The sequence below is a fragment of the Chelonia mydas genome, chromosome 7, assembly GCF_015237465.2.
Source record: "Chelonia mydas isolate rCheMyd1 chromosome 7, rCheMyd1.pri.v2, whole genome shotgun sequence".
In the NCBI taxonomy this organism is placed as follows: Eukaryota; Metazoa; Chordata; order Testudines; family Cheloniidae; genus Chelonia; species Chelonia mydas.
In genome coordinates this window covers 79452911-79474858 of record NC_057853.1, presented here as the reverse complement: position 1 = coordinate 79474858, position 21948 = coordinate 79452911, and the positions used below count along the sequence as shown (strand labels likewise).

The window sequence follows — 21948 nt, the reverse complement described above, 5'->3', positions numbered from 1 at the left end:
TTGCCTTGTTATACTTGGCCAATACTTTCCAAGCCTCCACTGCTATGCTGAGTAGCGGTCACTGGTTATTTGCCTCCTTCTACTCGAGGAATGGCTGCATTTCAGAACTTGTGAGGAATGTTTATGGTTTCTGAACTTTTGGCATGAAAGAATGAATGTCAAATATTATTAACTGTCACACATACTCAGCTGAGGCCTCCCCCCCCCTTTTTTAAAATCACTCATTATGGAGCACTCTTAAAATTTTAGTCCATCAAGTCCAGTCATGTGACACAAGATAAGAAAACATAGTTTTATTGACTTTTATACAAAGATAATATAGAAATATTTCAGACTTTGAATTTATTTATTGACTCTGAGCCAAAACCAGAGATGACTACAAAATAAATACATAAAGTAGATTACCTACAGCTCATATATTTTAAAAGAAAGTTAATTCAATGTTATCGTCTATCATTATACAATGGCAAATTAAGTGCTCACAGGCAATTTTCCTCCAAGGATTTGTTGAACTGTTCAAGTTAATATTAAGGAGCCGAACTACAGTACAATATGTGCCAATTTGTTAACATTGCAAACATTTTTAGTTCTTTGCAGCTGTATATTGGGTTTAACTTGTGGTATGCCACTTAGATCATAACTTCATTGCCTATTATTCATGTCACATTCTGCTGCTGTTAGATGTCTTATGTTATTTACTTTAGTGTCTTTGGAAGATGTACATCATAAATCCTGATAAGCTATGTAGGTGGGGGCACATCATGTATGTCACAGCATACAGTTTTTAATTTTCTCTGGGCATCATTTTTTATGGTAACAGCCAAGTAATTTATTTGTGTGCCTTTTCATAAATTATAAGGTGTCTGCAACTAGCTTCAGTTTCTATGTGGTGATCGTACTGGAATTTTAAAATTATCTGGATAACTTGGATTTGGACTGAGCTAATTTATCTGTCCCTTGTTTGCAGACCAACAGCAAGAAGGTACAAATACAGTCTCTCATCTGCTTGCATTTCAGCTGATGTCACTCAATAAGGTTTTGTAAGTGCTGAGGAATTTGTGAACTGTGACACATGAGTCTGATCCTGGTTTCTTTTGACTGATGAAGACCAGCATAGAGGTGCTGGACTCACCTTTGGAGTTCATTAATGCTTCAAGTGTCATTCTTAGAGAAGTGATAGGCTTATTCTCAAGATGATGCCTGCTCCTGTTACTGCCCTGTCTCTAGTCTTCCTTTTTTGGGGAGTGAGAAGATTTGGAAGGTTGTATTTCCATTTTACCTGATTCATCTGGTGCTACTCAGTGACTAACCTAGTATCTATAGAGGCTGAGGCGCGATGTTTTCTTGCTGATTGGTCCCATTGAAATGATGTTCAATTGCATTTTGCCATTTATTTCAAGGGAGCAAGGGTATTACTTTTTGTTTTTGGAGTGGGAGAAACCATCAGAAGAAAGAGCACAGATTATAAAATCTCTTTATTGAGGGACTATCTCTGCAATTTGTTACTCAACTTCTTTGGCTACCTGGACAGTAGAAACAGATAATGGTTACTGCTTTTGGCCACAATGAACCTGCATGAATAGGTTTAAGATTAAGCTTGAGATTTATGGAACTGTAGTTGATCACTTCACCAAGACATTCTCCAACTTTCATGAGTAAACTGCTTTTTGAGAGAGTTGCTTCTAAAGAACAACATTTTCCCCACAATACCCAACATTTCCTACTTTTGGATTTCAAATGTTTTGTTTTATGAATCACCAGAAATGGTTTAGTAGGCTAGTAGTGGTTATGGACTGGTCTGAGTTCCCCTGGTTTAACAGCTGCCATAAAGAACTGCAGTGTTGTTATTTTTTGGAGGAAGTCTGTTAAAAGACACTCCTGTAAAATACACATTATTTTAAAATGTATCTCCTATTGCCAAATGCAAACACTTTAAACATGAGCCTCATTACAAGATTTCAAATATTCCACATTACAAACAACATCTTCTGACACATACAGGATTTTGTGAGTCTATTATTGTTCAAGAAAAAAACTGACTTGCATACGTTGAACTACTCCTTTTTTTTCTTTAACAATTTAGATTGTAAGTATCAAACTACAGTTTGCATTTAAACTCTGTTTGAGCTGATATTTAATTATTTTTAAAATAGAATTATCACTAGGATAATGACTCTTGTGGATATGTGATAATTTTTTTCCGAACAGAGCTGTTCAGCCTTAGCTAAAATGTTTGGTATTTCTTGCTATTAGTTACAGACTATATATGGTGTGAAAGACAACAGCTGTTGCCTACATTATTTCCATCTATTGCCATGTTGATGATGCATGCGTTTAGCTGCTATCATGTCACAAGTGGGTTCTTAGATAAGCTTTGTCATAAATAACATAATCGCTTAGAAATAACTATAGCGTACTTCTGTTACTGTTTGAAAAGAAATGAGAAAATCTGGATCTGACATTTTGAATTTTCCTACACAATGTGCCTTATCAAAGAATATATACAAGGAAACAATTTCACTGTACTTAAAAAGAAAAGGAGTACTTGTGGCACCTTAGAGACTAACCAATTTATTTGAGCATAAGCTTTCGTGAGCTACAGCTCACTTCATCGGATGCATCCTTTTCTTTTTGCGAATACAGACTAACACGGCTGCTACTCTGAAACCTGTCATTATGCAAGGCACTGAATTTAGCCATATGGAGTGGAAAGTCCATTGAATGCATCCGATGAAGTGAGCTGTAGCTCACGAAAGCGTATGCTCAAATAAATTTGTTAGTCTCTAAGGTGCCACAAGTACTCCTTTTCTTTTTGCGAATACAGACTAACACGGCTGCTACTCGAAAACTATACTTAAAGGCATTTCAAATAAATTACTCATTGTTATAGGAAATACTGGAGATGGTATCATAAAGAAATTTGCTCAAAGGAATGGGACAGTGGCTTATGATTTATACTATACTCTTATTCCCCCCAAACCCTCCAAAATAAGACAGAGCTTAGGCCCCCTGCTCCTGCAATGAGATCTGCACTAGTGGACCCTGATCTCATATGAAGCCCCACTCAGGTCAGAATTCACAGGGCATAAATGTAGCTTAAAGCCACCTCTGTTCTTCCCTCCTTTCATACAGCTAAGGCCTGATCCAAAGTCCATAGGAGTCAATGGAAAAAAAGATGCCAGTGACTCTAGTGGACATTGGATCAGGTAAGTAATGAAGAACTTGGCTCAGGAGGTGTCAGTAGGGTGTAAGTGACTGTTCTGATTACATATTAGGGAACCAGCAGTTTGCAGAGTGGAGGTGGAGATTTCTAGTGTGAAGGATTTAAATAATTGCCATGCAACAGAACAAACAGGTGTCTGAACAGGGCTGGAAAGCATGAGTGGCAGCAGACATTTGGTGTATACATCCTTTTAACCTCTACATGTAGCTGCTGTGGGAAACTAAGACACCATGGTATCAAATGCCAGTAATATGCAGAGGAGCCCCATCTTTTTCCCTTTGCACCATTTTCTAACTGGCTGAAACTGAAATATGGGCAAGTTGAACATGTTTGTGGGAAGAGAAAACACTTTGAAGATCTAGCAACTAGTATCTTACTCTCCATCAAAGGCCTCAGATTGTCACACTGGAGTGCAGCATAGGTGTATTGTTAGACACCTTGCTGCTGTTGGACACACAGAATGAGAATAGCGAACATGCTTTCCTCCATCCAAAATTAGCCAGAAGACTATATCAGATATGGAACTGCCCACAGTGATACCTTTGTAATCTCTAGGTTGGACTACCACACTTCACTATGCCTACAGATGTAAAAATATAAAATAAAATAGCTTCAGTTAGTACAGATTGCAGCAATCCGCCTACCTGAAAGACCAGCTGTAAAAAGCCCATCAACCAGGTGCTTTGCTCATTACACTGTCTTCTCAGGGAATACCAGGACAAATTCAAGATCTTGGTGCTAATCTTCAAAGCCTTCCATGTAACTGGCCCTGCTTACTTCAGCGGGCAACTCTCTCATTGAGACGATGAGGTCCTTTGACAACTATGTTCCCCAAGAACTATAAAGCTGTCAACATCAAGTATGAAATTCATGAGTGGGTGACAGTACTTCCTTGGCAACCTGGCCAAAGGTTTGGAACTCCTTGTGGGTGGAGAGAAGAATAACTACAGATTCACTGCCTTCAACTTCGCTTCCCTACAGCTGCACCTAAAAATAGGATGTGACCCAAAGAAAAGAGAAAGCAAAAGGGGTGTGTTATGGGGTGACTGGCCCTTAAGTGAGAGCTGATGCCATTACACCTGACCTTAATTACCTGTTTGATTAAAAGGAGGGCACTGGAGCTTGATCAGGGGCTGAAAGCCTTCTAGAAAGCTGTGGAGCTCCTAAAAGAAGCAGTTTAGTAAACCTTCAAGGAGCCAGCCTGAAAGTTAGGGAGGAAAAGGGTTCTGAGTATCCTTATGGCTCTAAAGGGATGATGGATGAGGCTTACGTTTTGGTTCTGGGCAATTTAAGATACCAGAGGGAAGAGGGACTGTGGTTGCTTGGAGAGAGACTGTGTCTGTCCCACTGAGAAGATGGGAACAGACAGTTTTATAATTACTATGTGCTAATAAACTAGTCCTGAGAAGGGGTTTATTATGTGACTCTGTCCCTGGTTGTATGTTAAAATGCCTGGGGAGAAAGGAAACAGAGGACAGGTGCTGCTGAGCTAACAAGGACCAGTCGGGGGTGCTGCAGAGCAGACCTATACATCTATAGGAAGAGAGAGGAGAGAAATAGTAGGAACAGATGGAGGAGAAAGAGAAGGAAATAGGTTAAAACAACTAAGAAAACCCCCTCTAGTCTTGACTGCCTTGCCTAAAGCAGGAAGGAGTATTAGATCACTACCCTAATGTGATTTTTGGTTATCTCTTGGGAAGCACTCAGACATTGTTGTGCACTGTTATAGGAACCCAGACAGACAGAGTGCTGCTTGCCATTGGCTAACAGCCAGCCCGTGGCAAGCGGATCTGTCAGTTATCTGTGAATTGCAAAATGTGGTAGACTCATGGTTGCTTTGTTTCCTGGGGCATTCCATGTTGCTCTTTTGATATCCTTACTCGAGGGTAGGGACTAGTAAGGGTGCTACTACTGCTTGTGGCTGGACTGTGTTTTTACCACTAGTTGTTCTGTTACTGACCCACGTAATGTAAGTTCACACATACGTGTACACGCAGCTTGGTATTGTCATCCTTATCTCTGTGCTGGCAACCATTCCACTGTTTCTCATTGTTGGTGACAATTGGAAGCAGTGAGAAAAGACAGCTGCTCCATCTTTATGGCATATTATGGTGAAGCAGGAGGGAGGTGATATTGTGTGGTGCTGTTGGCTGCTTGTTGCATTTTAGGACAGTTTTTAACACTGTGTGTGTGTGTGGTGTTCTTGTATTACTTGCTCATATCTCCCTTCTTTGCCTCACATACCTTCTTTTTCTGGCTCCTCTTCCATTCTATACCCATTCCTCTTGGCCCTTCCAGTCTAGGTCTAGTAACTCTCCCTTTGAACTATTCCTGAATGCCTCTAGGATGCTGGTTACACCACTTAAGCTATTGTAACATATTTTAGGTGCGTTTGAACTTGCCTGCACTCATACATTCACTGTTATGTCAGTGGTTTGATTCAACATGAATAAAAGTCCATGTGGCTTGTGATGCTGGCAGACCAGGTGCCAGTTCTTGCCCAGGCTGTAAGCATCAGCTGAGTACTGACAAATTCATAGCTGGAAACCAAACCAGTTCACCTGTGTTAGTATTGTTCAAGTTATGTATTAGACTCGCACGGATGTGTTAAAGTGATTAGTCTCTATAAAATGCTTGTCAGTTGCTGCATGCATTAATCTTATTTGTAACGGCTGTATCCTTGTTATAAGGTAATATGTAAGGTTTACTTTATAACTGTAAAAATGCCTGTTCTGAACCTGTCAGCCCTGGCTGAAAGAATGCTTCCCCCATCCATCAAGAAAGATTATCAAAATTAAGTGGGCCATCATGAAACAATATGATACAAAGATAGGGTGACCAGATGAAACCGACAAAATATCGGAACACATGGGGGAAGCAAAAAAAAAGAAAAAAAAAAGTGGCCGGAGCCAAGTTGCCGAAGCAAAAACAAAACCAAACCTGCTGGAGCGGCCAAAGCCACACTATTGGGACAAATGGCGTCCCGACTGTGCATCGGTCGGGATGCAGGACAAAGAACTAAAAATCGGGACTGTCCCCATTTTATCGGGACGTCTGGTCACCCTATACAAAGATTGTGTTGATGGTCCTCTTACACCGGGGCGGGGAAACTTTTTGGCCTGAGGGCCGCATCAAGTTTTGTAAATTTGTATGGAGGGCCGGTTGGGGGGCCTACCCAATTGTGCCTACCCAAACATCCAGGCGTAGCCTGGTCCTCACCCCCTATCCCCCGCTTCTCGACCCCTGAGGCCCTCCCTGGGACTCCTGCCCCATCCAACCCCTTCCCCCGTTCCCTGACGGGCCCCCCAGGACCCCTGCCCTATCCACCCCTCCCACTCCCTGTCCCCTGACTGCCCCCAGAACCCCTGCCCCTGACTTCCCCCTGCTGCCCCATCCAACCCCTCCTCTCATTCCTGACTCCCGCCCATCGGGAGCCCTGCCACATCCAACCACCCCTTCTCCCTACGTAAGCTCATTCAGACACTGACACTTCCCTAACTCATTCCCTGACCCACTCAATCACCACTTACCGCCACTCAGTCATTAATCCACTGGCTCACCATTCCTCCTTGGCTAATCATACATCCGCTTCCACCAAACACAATTATTTCCCCCTTTCCAACCAATTATTTTCTCTCTCTCTCCCACTTTCTTCCCTACATCAATTTTTTTCTCTCCCCTTTATCTTTTCCCTAAATTCTGTTGTGCTCCACCAAATCTATTAGCTCTCAATAACAGCTTTTCAAAGAGGTGTGGGAGGCACATGTCACTGCTTGGTGTGGGAGGCGTAAGTCACTGCAAAACCAGACCCAATGTACTGACTTCCCTCTCCTTTATATCAGTGTAATATTTAACAGAGCATTTATACATTACTTAAATATAATGGGCCAGATTCACAGCTACTCTTCGGCTGCTTTGGTAACATAAAGCAGCTGTAAACCTAGTGTAACCCACGAGTTAAGCTGGGTTTATGGCTGCTTTGTCTTGCTAGAGTGGCACAAAGCATATTGGTGAATCTGGTCCATTGCCATCCTCACAACTAAATGTATAACAAGTAATTATACGGCATACTATTTTTCCCCACGACATAAACACTTCAAACATTTTTTTAAAAGTCCCTGAATGTATGTTCATTTCTGTTTGTAGTTTGCACCCAGACTTGGGGATGAATCCTTGGAGACCCAGGAGGGTAGCAGTTTAAAATTCAAACCTTATATTTTAATTGGACCATAAATCTGTATTGTTATACTTTACAATTGTATTAAAATGCTGCATGTACCAGTTTCCTGTATTTGTGCAAATGTGTTAAACTATGACTGTTGTAATGGCATGAATTAACATAGTGTACACATTATGAACACATAAAGATGTAATGTTAACTTGTATTTTTACCTCCTGAAAGAGATAATGTCAAACTTAATATATTCAACATCAGTAATTGGCAAGGTGAATGGGCAGCAGTTAAATAGAATGAAAATAAAATGGAGACAGTATGTCAGATTATTCATTTAAACTATTCATTCTCAGAATTTCAAAAGGTTTTTTCTATCTGAAATCATAAGAGAAATGAAATGAGAAGGGTTTAGTTTACAGTGCACTGGGATTTTAATGCATGGTATTTCCTTATGAATTCACCTTGAGTTTCTAGAGTTATTGTACTAAAACATCATAAAAAAAACTAATTAGGGTTTAACTATTATCATCCACATTTTGCAGCAATCAGTTCTAATGAATGTATCTATAAATGTGTATGTGAACAGGTTTTCTGCCTCTTCCTTTTTTCTGATCATTGGTCTAGATCTGATGCTTGGAAACAATTACCAGTCCAGAAAGCATTACTACTGGTCTGGAGAGGTGTTTCTATCCCTTACAGATTATGAGAAGCAGACATTTAAAAATCAGTCAGTCATTCTGACTTTTATTCCCACGTGATTTTCTGACTTGATTTGAACAGCTGTGATACAGTATTTCACCAACTGGTAGAAGTACAGATTTACAGTAGAACCTTAGTTGCGAACACCTTGGGAAAGGAGTTTGTTCATAACTCTGAACAAAACATTATGGTTGTTCTTTCAAAAGTTTACACTGAACATTGACTTAATACAGCTTTGAAGTATATGTGTATATAGTATATGTATATGTATAGTGAAGTATATGTGTATATATATATATATATACTAATGCAGAAGAAAAATGCTGCTTTCCCTTTATATATTTTTTTCATAGTTTAGGTTCAACACAGTACTGTACTATATTTGCTCTTTTTTTTTTTTTTTTTGTTTCTGCTGCTGCCTGATTGCATACTTCCAATTCCAAATGAGGTGTGTGGTTAACTGGTTAGTTCGTAACTCTGGTGTTTGTAACTCTGAGGCTCTACTGTAATTCTTTATACCATCTGAAAATACGGTACCCCTGGATGTTTTGTTCTAGTAATTCTTGAGGTTGCAGTTACCAAAACTACATCAGAAATTAGTGTGATTTTTTAAAAAATTTGAATAAGTATGTTAAATATGTAACTGGAGAACAGTGAGAACACATTTTTAAAATGAGACAAATTTCTATACAGAAAGAAAGATTTTAGTTCAGTACATATGGCTGAATTTCAGGCTTAACTGAATTTCACGCTAGAATTAAAAATTCACTAAACTGAATTAACTGTAAATAGGGCCCTATCAAATTCACAGCCATGAAAAATGCATCACAGACTGTGGAAATCGGGTCTCCAACCATGAAATCTGGTCTTGTGTGCTTTTCATAGACTGTTAGGGTTGGAAGAGACCTCAGGAGGTCATCTCGTCCAATCCCCTGCTCAAAGCAGGACCAACACCCACTAAGCCATCCTACACTACACTGATTTCATGGGGGAGACCAGTGTTTCTCAAATTGGGAGTCCTGACCCAAAAGGGAATTACAGGGGGGTTGCAAGGTTATTTTAGGGGGCTCATGGTATTGCCACCCTTACTTCTGCTCTGCCTTCAGAGCTGGGTGGCTGGAGAGCGGTGGTGGTTGGCTGAGCGCCCAGCTCTGAAGGGAGTGCCCCACCAGCAGCAGTGCAGAAGAAAGGGTGGCAATACCATCCTTTCTTCTGCACTGCTGCTGGTGGTGGCTCTACCTTTAGAGCTGGGCTCCTGGCCTGCAGCCACTGCTGTCCAGCTGCCCAGCTCTAAAGGCAGCCTCCTCCTGCAGCAGTGCCAGGGCCAGATATTATTGGGGGGAAGTCCTAGGATCCAGAGTGTAGAAAATTGTGTCTGCTGCTGGTGCATATGTATTCTCTCTGCTCTAGGTGCACAGAGATGGAGTGCTGTGCTGGAGGAAGGAGGGCACAAGAGACATAGCAGGCAGGCAGGAGAAAAGGTGAGAGAGAATAAGAGAAAGCAGCAGGAGCTGCAGGGAGAGAGAGGAGGAAGAGCCTCTTGTGTACCTCTCTAGCACCTTAGGAGCCTGGACTGATTAATACCAGCTTCTCAGGGAGCTTCCTGTTTCCTGCTGCTTCCCTGAACCCACTTGAGGAGAACAGGCAGTCAACTGAAGTAGTAGTAGCCAGTTAGGCCCTTAAGAGGCTGATATCTTCCCTCACTCAGGCCCTGCTACCAGCCTTCTTATTTGTCCCCTTCAATTGAGTGTTGAAAGTCCCTATAGCTGGCACAGAACAGGAGTCACGAGTGAAAGAAGAAAACGCCCCTCTGGGGCAGCATTCAGAAAAAGAAAGGAAGTAAAGGAAACTTTTCTATCTAAGCAGGATGGAGCTCTCCTGAGATACATAGACACAAATGTACACAAAGCCTTCCGGCCCCCGTGAGGATGTGAGTGGTGAGGAGATGGCTGATCTTCCAGTTCATCAGAGTGCAGGTGACCTGGCAGCTACTGCAGCATCCATATCTCCATCTCAAATGAACGTAACCATGCACATTCCTGAAGAAAAGTGTAGATCAGAGAAGAGTGTGGTGGAGGTGCAAGAAACAGCTGCTGCTGAGTTTAGTTCCTTAAGCCTAGATGATCCAGGTCTGTGGACGCACTTGAGCAGTAGCCTGAGGGACTTCCTTGTATTGCATGGGCCACAGCAAGTGAAAAACTTCATGTTCCCCCAAGACAATGAAAATAGAAGTTTCCATCCAGCACATTACTGGCATGAAATCCCCAGTGGTGACAAAGTGGAGAGGCCATGGCTTACGTACTAAAAAACCCCAGAATGCTGCACACTGTTTTTGTTGCAAACTTTTCCAGTGTAATGTTCCAGCTACATTGGGTTCTACAAGAACAAAGGACTGGAAAAATCTGGCTAGAAATCTGGCATGCCATGAGAAGGCAGCAAATCACCAGAGAGCATTCCATAGGTGGAAAGAACTTGAGATGACACTAAGGTTAAAGGCCACCATAGATGATCAGCATCAAGAGAAGATTGCATCAGAGTGTCTTTACTGGCAAAACGTTCTGAAAAGGCTCATTGCCATTGTGAGAATGCTTGCTACCCAAAACCTAGCACTGTGTGGCACTTCAGATCAGCTGTATGTGCCAAACAATGGGAACTTCCTTAAAATTGTGGTGGTGATGGCTGAGTTTGGTGCTGTACTCCAGGATCATGTAAGAAGAGTCACCACCCAGGAAATGTACATACACCACTACCTTGGAAAAACAATTCAAAATGAGATAATACAGTTACTGACATCAGCCATATGGAACAAATGACTTTAATGGTGCATTTTGTAACATCAACAGAACCTAGTGAAAATGTCCCTTCAGTGGTGACTGTCAGAGAGCATTCTCTAGAATTTATTGACATTGATGATACTACAGGAGCTGGTATGACAAATGTGCTTCTTAAAAAGCTGGAAGATACGGGAATTGCGATAGCTGACATGAAAGGTCAGGGCTACAATAATGGTGCCAACAGAGGAGTGCAGACACGGATCTGAGAGTTAAACCCTCAATATTTTTTTGTCACAGGTAGTTCTCATTCATTGAACTTGGTGGTCAGTGATGCAGCATCTGCTTTTAGTGAGGCTGCTGAATTTTTTAATGTAATTCAAAGCATCTGTGTATTTTTTCTCTGCATCAACTCATCGATGGCAAATTTTGAAGCAACATCTGGGAACACCCTCTCTGACACTGAAACCACTGAGTGCCACATGATGGAAAAGTCGAGTGGAGGCGATAAAGCCTATCAAACACCAAATTGGGAAGATAGATGATGCCATAGTTGCCATTATGGAGGATAATGCTATGACAGGAACTGTTGTCGGAGAACAGTGGCAGAGGGAAATGGAATCATCAGAAACATGCATAACTTCAAATTTCTGTGTGGCTTATGTTATGGCATGACATGCTGTTTGAAATAAATGTTGTAATCAAGAGACTTCAAGGTGTTGACCTTGATATATCTGGAGGAATGGAACAACGGGAGAAAGCAAAGTCATACCTGCAGTCTTACTGGTCAGATGAGGGATTTCAAAACGTTCTGAAGAGTGCACAGAAATTGGCAGGGGAACTTCACACTGAAGCTATTTTCCCACCCATTCAAGAATACAAGAGTCACTGAAGAAGAAGACATTTTGATTATGAGGCATGGGATAATCCCACAAGAGACCCCAAACAACAATTCAAAGTTGAATTCTTTAACCAGGTGCTAGATTGTGCAATACAGTCAGTTGAAGAATGTTTCATGCAGCTCAAGGAACACAGCAGTATATTTGGGATGTTGTATGATATTCCAAAACTCCTCACTATACCTGCAGAAGACCTACACCAGCAATGCAGGGCACTAGAGACAGTGTTGACACATGATGACATGCGCAATATTGATGCGAGTGATTTAGGTGATGAACTGAAAGCCCTTTCAAGATACATTTCAGCAGGATCAACTCCAAAGGCTGTTCTGGAATATATGTGCACAAATCAGATGACCACCCTCTTTCCAAATGCTTTTGTTGCTCTGCGCATATTTCTAACACTTCCGTAACAACTTCAGCTTGGAGAAGCTGCGTTCTCCACTGGCAACTAATAAAAACTCATCTATGCTCCACAATGACACAGGAGAGGCTGGTTGGCCTTGCAACCATCTCACTAGAGCAGGAGCTGGCCCAGACTGTGGATCTTCAGGAAGCAGGTCAAACTTTTGCAACCAAGAAGGCATGGAAAACACCACTTTGATTATTCAAACAGATAAAAATGCCAGTGTGTACTGTGCAGACAAGAAAAGTTACATTTGCTGTTCAGGTGTTTGAAAGTTAAGTGTTACTTAAAATTTTTGAACAAGGCATTTTAAGTTATTAGTTCTCCTTTACTGGGGTAGGTAGCAGAGCAGTACCATGAGAGGAGTAGAACAGGAAGAAGGCGGAACTGAGACCTTTCAAAGTTTTGGCCCAAGCGAAGGGGTATGGGGGTGTAATTTGAGCTCCCCACCTGAGGTGCCAAAATGTTGTGGGCCAGCCCTGAGCAGCGCAAAAGTAAGAGTAGCAGTACTGCAACCCCTCCTACAATAACCTTGTGACCCCCCCCCCAACTCCAGGACCCCTACAATCACAACACTGTGAAATTTCAGATTTAAAAAGCTGAATTCATGAAATATATGATTTTTAAAATCCTGTGACTGTGAAATTGACCAAACTGGAGCCTGAATTTCGTAGGGCCCTAACTATAAGCAGGCTTCACTTTCTGTTTATAGTATACAACTTTAATGAACACTTGTTCTCTACAGAACTGGTCTGTAAGTGAAGAATTTTTTTGCCTGTTTTTAAATGCTAAAGGGTTTCATTTTAATGATAGTAGTTAAAGAAGACAGAGATGGCAAATTCTGTGTAATGTCAAATGTATTATCTTCAAGGTATTTCTAACTGGAAAAGATATTTTGAAGCTAAGATAAATATTGAATAATATATTGAAATATGAATTGTCTTAAAATATCAGCTTATAAAGTACAGAAATAAAGGGAGAGAAATGATTCCTAGTGACTTTTCTCTTTACATATACGCCAAGGAAATTCTGACCCTTTAATCCAAGAGCAAAATAGTATAATTCAAGAGCACAGTATAGTGTGTGATTTTCAAAGATGCTGAACCTGCTATTGGCTGGATGCTGAACACTTCTGAAAATCAGTCCAGTACCTTTTTAAGTGCTGGCATGGAGCATGTTAGCACATATTTGACTCATTTCTGTAGCTCTTGCTCAGGCCCTACCCAGGTGAAACTTCTAGTGAAGTCAACAGCAGTTTTGTCCTCTTGTAGAATTGGATCCCATATGGACTTAGTCCTGCAAATCCTCACTCACATAAGTAGTGCTTACTCAAACCATTAATTCTGATGATAGGAGAAAGGACTATTCAGTTATGTAAGAGATTGGAGGAACACAGCCTGTATTTCTATAAATATGCTGTAGTTCTTTATTATATGCACTCATGAGCCCCTATTGCATGTGTCATGTTTTGGGGTGTGCTCCAGACCAGTTGTTACTGGCTGCCCTGTAACTCTGAGTGCCTCAAAATACTCTGCTGCAGCTCTTGTGTCGGGACTATACAAGCATGTACTGCGTGCCTGTGTATTAAGCAACTCTGACTCAGCAATCCTGATTCCAACAGCCTGCTTGTTACACTATTACCACACTCTGGCCCCTTAGTTACACCTGGCAAGATGACCCCAACATACCACAGTCCTGAATTTTCCCAAAACCATGTGTTCTGCAATGTTCAGCCCTCTCCCGGACTTATCAGAGAGATATTAAGGTTCATTTGTTCTGTTAAAAGTACAATACCCAGCAGCTTGCCACATTGACTGAGTTAACATTTACTTTAAATCAAACACAGCACTGGATTGGTTTAGATCAAAAGTAAAACAAGTTTACTGACTAAAGGAGATAAGCTCTGAAGTGAGTTTTAGTATAGTGGATAGAGTTAGAAATGGTTACAAGCACATAAAGTGAAAAACGCTTTCTAGAGACTAAGGCCTGGTCTACAGTACGTGGTTATTTCAGAATTATCTGAGTTAATTCAAAATAAAACTGATTCTGTCCACATGACCAAACCGGTTTTTTCAATTTAAAGGGTTCTTTAATCCTATTTCTGTACTCCACCTCGGCAAGTGGAGTAGCGCTAAAATCGAGATCGCAGTTCCAGGTTACAGATACTGTGGATGCAATTCGACGTTATTGGCCTCCGGGAGCTATGCCATAATGCTCCCTTGTGACCGCTCTGGACAACACTCTCAACTCCGCTGCACTAGCCAGGTAGGCAGTAAAAGCCCCAGGAACTTTTGAATTTCATTTCCTGTTTGGTCACCATAAGCACAGGTGACCATCAGCACAGTCTACCATCACAGGCGACCATGCAGAGTCCACCATCACAAGAGACCACGCAGTCCCGGATTCATAGACGAACTCCAGCATGGTTTGAACAGGAGGTACTGGATCTCATCGCATGTTGGGGAGACGAATCTGTTATGGCAGAACTATGTTCCAAAAAAAGAAACGCAAATACATATGCTAAAGTCTCCAGGGCCATGATGGAAAGAGGCTACTCCAGGGGCACAGAGCAATGTTGTACAAAAATCAAGGAGCTCAGGCAAGCGTACCAAAAAGCCAGGGAGCCGAATGGGCACTCTGGGTCACAGAGCCGTACATGCTGCTACTACCGTGAGCTGCATGCAATTATGGGGAGTGACGCCACCACTACTCCACCACTGTCCGTAGACACCTGCACGGGGGGAGTTGCACAGAGTGAGGAGGATGAGGAAGAGGAGGAGGAGGAGGACAGTGCACAGGCGGCAAGTGGGGAATCCGTTTCCACCGCTAGCCAGGAACTAGTCTTAACGCTGGAGGCAACAGCCTCCCCCCACTCCCAAGGTGGGCTCCCGGACCATGACACTGGAGAAAGCACTTCTGGTGAGTGAGAGCCTGATTGGAGCCATGTGGTGGGGTGTGGGGGGAAACCCAGCTGCGCTGGGCTGTTCGTGTTTAGTTTAAAGGGCTCATCCCTGCTCAGAGACTCATCGGAGCCACGTGGTGGGTGTGGGGTGCAGTGGGGGGGGGCGTGTTGTATGAAGTGATCATCCCAGAGAGCCTGCAGGCCCTCCTTTTATATGGCAAACCCCCAGGCATTGCTTGCTATGGGAAAGGGCGCCCTGCAGTTTGAAAGCATTGAAATGAATGTGGAAGAAGCAGAACCCCGCGTGCCCCTAGGGCTTACCATGGCTGCCTGCAAGCTGAATTCTGTTGCCCAGCCGCATGTGATGGCTTACTCACACCAAAGTGGAAGGCACTTCAGTATAAGAGGCAAAATGTGACCTTGTACAGAAAGAACATGTGCTGTGTACTATGAATTGCCTGTTTCACTGAGAAAGAGTGTCCCCTTTGTTCTCTAAAATGTATCTTTAAAAATACTACCCTCCCTTTTTCTCCTCCTGCAGGTGCAAATATTTCAACGTGGCCCCTATCTACTCCGTCCCAGAGGCTGGTCCAGATTAGAAGGTGGAAAAAACGAACTTGCCACGACATGTTCGCTGAGCTCATGCAGTCCTCCCACACTGATAGGGCCCAGCTGAACGTGTGGAGGCAAACAATTGCGGAGTCCCATAAAGCGTTAAATGAACACAAAGAGAGGAGGGACACACGCAATGAGAGCATGCAGGATGCTATGGTCAAGCTCATGGGGAAGCAAACTGACATGCTCCGCTGTATGGTGGATATATGCGGGAAAGGCAGCAAGACCACTGACTGCTGCTGCAGCCCCTATATAATCGCCCTCCCTCCTCCCCAAGTTCCATAGCCTCCTCACCCAGACGCCCCAGAACACGGGGGGGGGGTGGGTAGCTACGGGGACGCACACACTAAACCCCAGAGGACTGCACAAGCAGAAGAAAGCTGGCATATCTGAAATTTTGATTTGGTTTCTGGACTTCTTCTTCCCTCCTCCTCCAGCCCCCTAACCCAATTACCCCCCTGCCCCCGGTCTACCTTCTGATTTCTCTCAATGTGTTGTGCAACAAATAATAAAGAATGGTTTTTAAACAGTTGTGACTTTATTTCCTTTCATATACATAGGGGGCGGGTAACTTCAAGAGAAGCAAACACAACTGTCACACCGTACCCTGGCCAGTCATGAAACTGGCTTTCAAAGCTTCTCTGATGCGCAGCGCGCCCTCTTTTAATAGCACTCTTCTAATAGCCCTGTTGTCTGGCTGTGCGAAATTGGCCGCCAGGCGAGTTGCCTCAACCTCCCACCCCACCATAAACATCTCCCCCTTACTCTCGCAGATATTGTGGAGCACACAACAAGCAGCAGTTACAACTGGAATATTGGTTGTGCTGAGATCTAACTGAGCCAGTAAACTGCACCAGCGCACTTTCAAACATCCAAAAGCACATTCTACCACTATTCTGCACTTGCTCAGCCTATAGTTGAACTGTTCCTTACTACTGTCCAGGGTGTCTGTGTATGGCTTCATGAGCTATGGCGTTAATGGGTAGGCTGGGTTCCTGAGGATAACTATAGTCATTTTAACATCAGTAACATCAGCCCAACAGTAATTTTCTGGTCTTGAAAGTAAGTCCCTTCCTGCAGCTGTTCAAACAGACCAGAGTTCCTGAAGATGTGAGTGTCATGCACCTTTCCCGGCCATCCCACGTTGATGTCGGTGAAACATCCCTTGTGATCCACCAGTGCTTGCAGCACCATGGAAAAGTACTCCTTGCGGTTTACGTACTGGCTGCCCTGGTGTTCCGGGGCCAAGATAGGGATATGTGTTCTGTCTATCGCCTCGCTGCAGTTAGGGAACCCCAGCACATTAAAGCCATCCACAATGGTCTGCATATTTCCCAAAGTCACTACCCTTGATAGCAGCTGGTCAATGATTGCGTTGGCTACTTGCAGCACAGCAGCCCCCACAGTAGATTTGCCCACTCCAAACTGATTCCCTACTGACTGGTAGCTGTCGGGCATTGCAAGCTTCCACAGGGCTATGGCCACTTGCTTCTCAACTGTGAGGGCTGCTCTCATTTTGGTGTCTTTGCGCTTCAGGGCAGGGGACAGCAAGTCACAAAGTTCCATGAAAATGGCCCTACGCATACGAAAGTTTCGTAGCCACTGGGAATCATCCCATACCCGCAACACTATGCGGTCCCACCAGTCTGTGCTTGTTTCCCGGGCCCAGAATCGGCGTTCCACGACATGAACCTGGCCCAACGCCACCATGATCTCCCAATTGCCACATGCCGCGCTTCTAGGAACGTCTGTGTCCATGTCCTCTTCAGTATAGTAATCGCGCTATCGTCGCTTCCTTGCCCAGTTTTGCAGGTCCTGCACATACCGCTGGATAATGCGTGAGGTATTTACAATGGTCAAAACTGCAGCGGAGCTCTAAGCGGGCTCCATGCTTTCCACGCTATGGTGCCTGCACGGGTAATCCTGGAAAAAGGGCACGAAACGTAGGAGAGCAGAGTGGCAGGGGAAGAGTTGCTGTTCGGTTCACGATAGCCGAAAAAAAGTGGGAAATGGTTGTCTTCTGAAGCTTTCAAGGTGGCAGGAGCCCAGGACAGACAACATGAAGAAGCTTGGTAGCGTGGCAAGAGTGGGAGAGCAGAGTTGGCGGCGGAAGCTGTGCTGCTCGGTTCACAATGGCCGAGCAGAGTTGGCAGCAGAAGCAGTCGATGAGGAAGAGAAAGAGTAGATACGTATAGAGATTACATAGAAAGATGAGAGGAAATGCGAGGTGGATTCATAGTACCAGGAGAGAAGCGGTGCACTATACTGCACCGTCTGCTGAAAGCAGTATGGCGTCTACACGCCAAAAAGGCGGAAACGATTGTCTGCCGTAGTTTTAACAGAGGGAGGAGTGACTGATGACACACACCCAGAAATACCCGCGAGAATGTTTTTGCCCCATCATGCACTGGGAGCTTAACCCAGAATACGAATGGGCGAGGGGACTGCGGGAACTGTGGGATAGCTGCCCACAGTGCATCACTCCGACATTCGATGCTAGCCTTGGTACTGTGGACACACTCCGCTGAATTCACGTGCTTTAGTGGGGACACACAAGACCGAATGTATAAAATTGCTTCCAAAAATTCGAATAGAATAATTTTGAAATAATTTTGTACTGTAGACGTAACCTAAGACTTAACAAAACTACACTCTTGGTTCAAGGTAAGATTCTCATCATGCTACCTTCCGGCAAGAATGCTGACCAACCCCTCTGGTCAGGATCTCCATAAACTGTTTGGTTCCTTTGTCTTCTGAGGTGAAAGATAACTGGGGGTCTTCATCCTTTCTTTTAAAGTCCACTGAATCTTTCAAATGGATTCTTTTGAAGATTACCTCCTCCCCTGAGTAAATTTCATTCAAGTGTGGGGAAGGCGACATAGTCTACTGGTTTCTTTGCCTGCTAGTGTTTGCTAAAATGCAAATTCATCTGTTTCCTGCAATTTCCTCCCTTTGCTGTGGTGCTGAGTGGTTATTTCCTCCCCTTGTTGACTTGATGGTCTTGTTTACTTTCTATGTATTGTATTCCTATTGTCTCAATGTATCTTGGAAATACCTTCCATGTAGCAGAACCAAATTCCTTGTCTAGGATGGGGTAACTTTAGCCCTGACTGGAAGATGCACTTTGATCATTTCCAATAGGTTTATAATTTTGAATTTGTCCTCTGTATTTACACCACACAATAACAATGATCAGTCTGTTTATTGGTTTTCTATTAATTTACATAACACCTTTTTAGATACAGGTAATGACATTAGTGAGTTGGGATACACTGAACTAGTAGACTAGCTGAATCTTCCTACCAGATATCAGTGAGCCTCTTGCATAAGGAAAGAAGGCAGTACATAACTCTAAACACTAGGAATCTCAAAAATTCTCCTCTACCTAGGATTCCAAATGGCAGCAGGGCACAGACACTGATTCTTGTATTCTCATTGTTAAACGAATATTATTAGCACTCTTGGCATATTATAGAACAAGATCATAGATATTTAAAGTAACAGCATGTTTACACCTAAGACTAGCCAGTATTTCTAAAGGCATCTTTAAAAAAACAGTCATTTGACACATCAAGAATTTCCTTCAAGTATTTGTAGTCTCTGAATAGGCTACACTTATCTTTAATGGTATCATTTGATTTTTAGCTAGCAAAACTATTAATTCTGGGTTTCAGATCTGGCTTTAGCATCTGCTGATGTAGAGCATTTTAGTGGGCAGAATGTTGTAACCCTTTGACCTTGCACAGCAAGGATTTTCCAGTTCAGCTACAGTGTGTGAGATTAGATGTTTCTATGTTGGCATTTTTCTTAAATTCTCCAAGAGCTGCACTACTACTAAAATAACTTGTGATAGCAAAGGCGGAAGCGCTAGTGTAAACTGATGGATGGCATTTTTGCCACTATGCTATTAAATCTGCTCAGAATGGGTATGGATGACAGTGATAAAGCTATAACGGACTTATTTGTTAGTGCTTTTATTGTTGCTCCCACTGGTGGAGCTACATTAATGGCAGTGGAAATTGGGAGAAATTTAAGAAAAATGCCATTGTAGATGAGATCATAGTGTCTGAGTCTGAAAGGCTGGAGAGCATAAGCACTATGCTTTCCTATGTTCTTGCAATGCTAGCCTTCCTCAAGGGAACAGGGAGTGAGGGTAAGGCCATGAACCCATCCACTAGATATGATTAGGGATGGCGGGAGACATATGCTTTACCCTGCAAAGAGGTGGCAAACGCTATCTGCAATATGCCAAATTGCCTGAAATTCATGCTGGGACTCTCACAGCAACTTGGTTCCTGCCTCATCATCCTATCACAGGGTTGTGCATTAAATGCACAAGGTAGCTCCTACTGCCTTAATATTGAGCAGAGGAAGCACTAAACTTCCATTGTCTGATGTAATAACACACTCCAGTCCGATATTTTCCTGTCTCCTGGGATTTTATTCCTTGAAGCTGCACTGTTCAGTTTGTATGCACAGTAGCTCATAAGTGTGTTGTTTTAGTAGTATAGTAAAACCCCAATTTCTTTTTTTTTCTTGAAAGGTTTCATATATGTCCAAAAGCTTAAGCAAAACAAGGTTTTACATGAGCAGGATGTCCTAGCATTCTGCCCCAGAATAAGCCTCATGTGCACAGAAGCAATTCCCAGGACTGTGTTCCCTTGTGACTGGATGTGGACCTGCTGGATCTTTCCCTTGGTCACCTCCTTCTATTGGTCACCTCCATCTGGGTCTTCTGGAGGGCCAGGCCACATAAAAGTTCAGTCCCCTCCCAGGGTACACAACGTCCCAAAATAAACACCACCTTCAACAATAAATAAACACCAAAATAAACTCCACCTTCAACAATAGTTCCAAGTTCATTCTTATAGAATCACCAGAAGGCCCCTGAGAGGTCATTTGGTCCAGCCCCCTTCAGTGTTGCAGGACTAAGTATATCTAGACCATCCCTAACAGGTGTCTGTCCAACCTATTCTTAAAAAACTCCAATGAGGGGGATTCCACAACTTTACTTGGAAGAGTATTCCAGAGCTTTATTAGCTTTATAGGTAGATATTAGGAAAAACTCTAACCTAAATCTCCCTTGCTGTATATTAAGCCCATTACTTCTCATCCTATCTTCAGTGGACATGGAGAACTATTGATAACATCCTCTTTATAACAGTCCTTAACGTTTTTGAAGACTGTTATTAGGTCCTCCCTCAGTTTTCTTTTCTCAATACTAAAACATGCCCAGGTTTTTAACCTTTTTTTTCATAGGTCAGGTTTTCTAAACCGTTTATCACTTTTGTTGCTCTTCTCTGGACTCTGTCTCCAATTTGTTCATATCTTTCCTAAAGCATGGTGCCAAAAAACTGGACCAAAGACCCCAGGTGAGGACTCACCAGTGTTGAGTAGAGTGGAAAAATTACGTCTCATGTCTTACTTACAACACTCCTGCTAATACATCCCATAATGATGTTTGGGTTTTTTTTTTGCAACAATATTATATTGCTGACCCTCATTTAGTTTGGAGCAGTTTTGGTAGCAGGGATTGAGTGGTGTCTGCTACCGGAAGTAACCAGCAGCCAGCCTCCTCCCTGTGAAGGAGCAGTTTCCTCCTCCCCTGGTGGAACTACTGTAGTCCTTTCCAGATGGATTTCTTCCTCAACCTTGGAGATCTCCATATGCATATTTTCAGTTAATTCCTCATGTGCATGGATGCTCCTCACCCTAGCCACCTCCTCCTGTAGCTCTCTCACCTGCTTCCTGAGTGATTCTACCAGACGGAACCTTTCCCACTGGATGCAACAGGGAAATGAAGGCCACAGTCTCTGCAAATCCACAGCAGGGCCTGGGAAAAGACATCCATGGTTGGGTTCCCTGTCTGGACATAGGCACAGGAAGTGGAGCAAGGAGCAGGGTTGTCACTGGCTATGTGGCCTTTTCGAACCATGCTGAGTTTTATACTTTCTCTCTCCTAAAGCAAACTCTTGTTTGCTAGCTCCCCTTGGTTGCTTAGTGCCTGTGTATTAAGCCCTTCTCTCTTGGGTCAGCCCTGCCCCCTCGTTAACACACAGGGGAAGGGTGATCAAAGTGCAGGAGGCTAAAGCCTTACTAGTGCCCATTCAGCTGCCAGCTAGGAGGCCTCTGGATCCCATTTCCACACAGTCCCCAAACACACACAACCATACTCTAAATTTTAAGTAAGCTAAAAGAAAAACCATACAGAAACAAGCTTGCCCACTCACCCTAAGAATTAATGCTCACTTCTTCTTCC

The 21948-nt window shown here is 43.1% G+C and overlaps 2 protein-coding genes across 4 annotated transcripts in view; both read left to right on the top strand.

Moving 5' to 3' along the window:
• Positions 1 to 21948, top strand: part of CTNNA3 (catenin alpha 3) — an 891674-nt gene that overhangs the window by 35726 nt on the left and 834000 nt on the right. The window lies entirely within an intron of this gene.
• On the top strand, positions 14462 to 15953 carry LOC122466509 (trihelix transcription factor GTL2-like). The gene is made up of 2 exons (XM_043550668.1): positions 14462 to 15091; positions 15740 to 15953. The coding sequence occupies exons 1-2, from the start codon at positions 14536 to 14538 to the stop codon at positions 15748 to 15750; spliced, it is 567 nt and encodes a 188-aa protein (XP_043406603.1). The 5' UTR covers positions 14462 to 14535; the 3' UTR covers positions 15751 to 15953.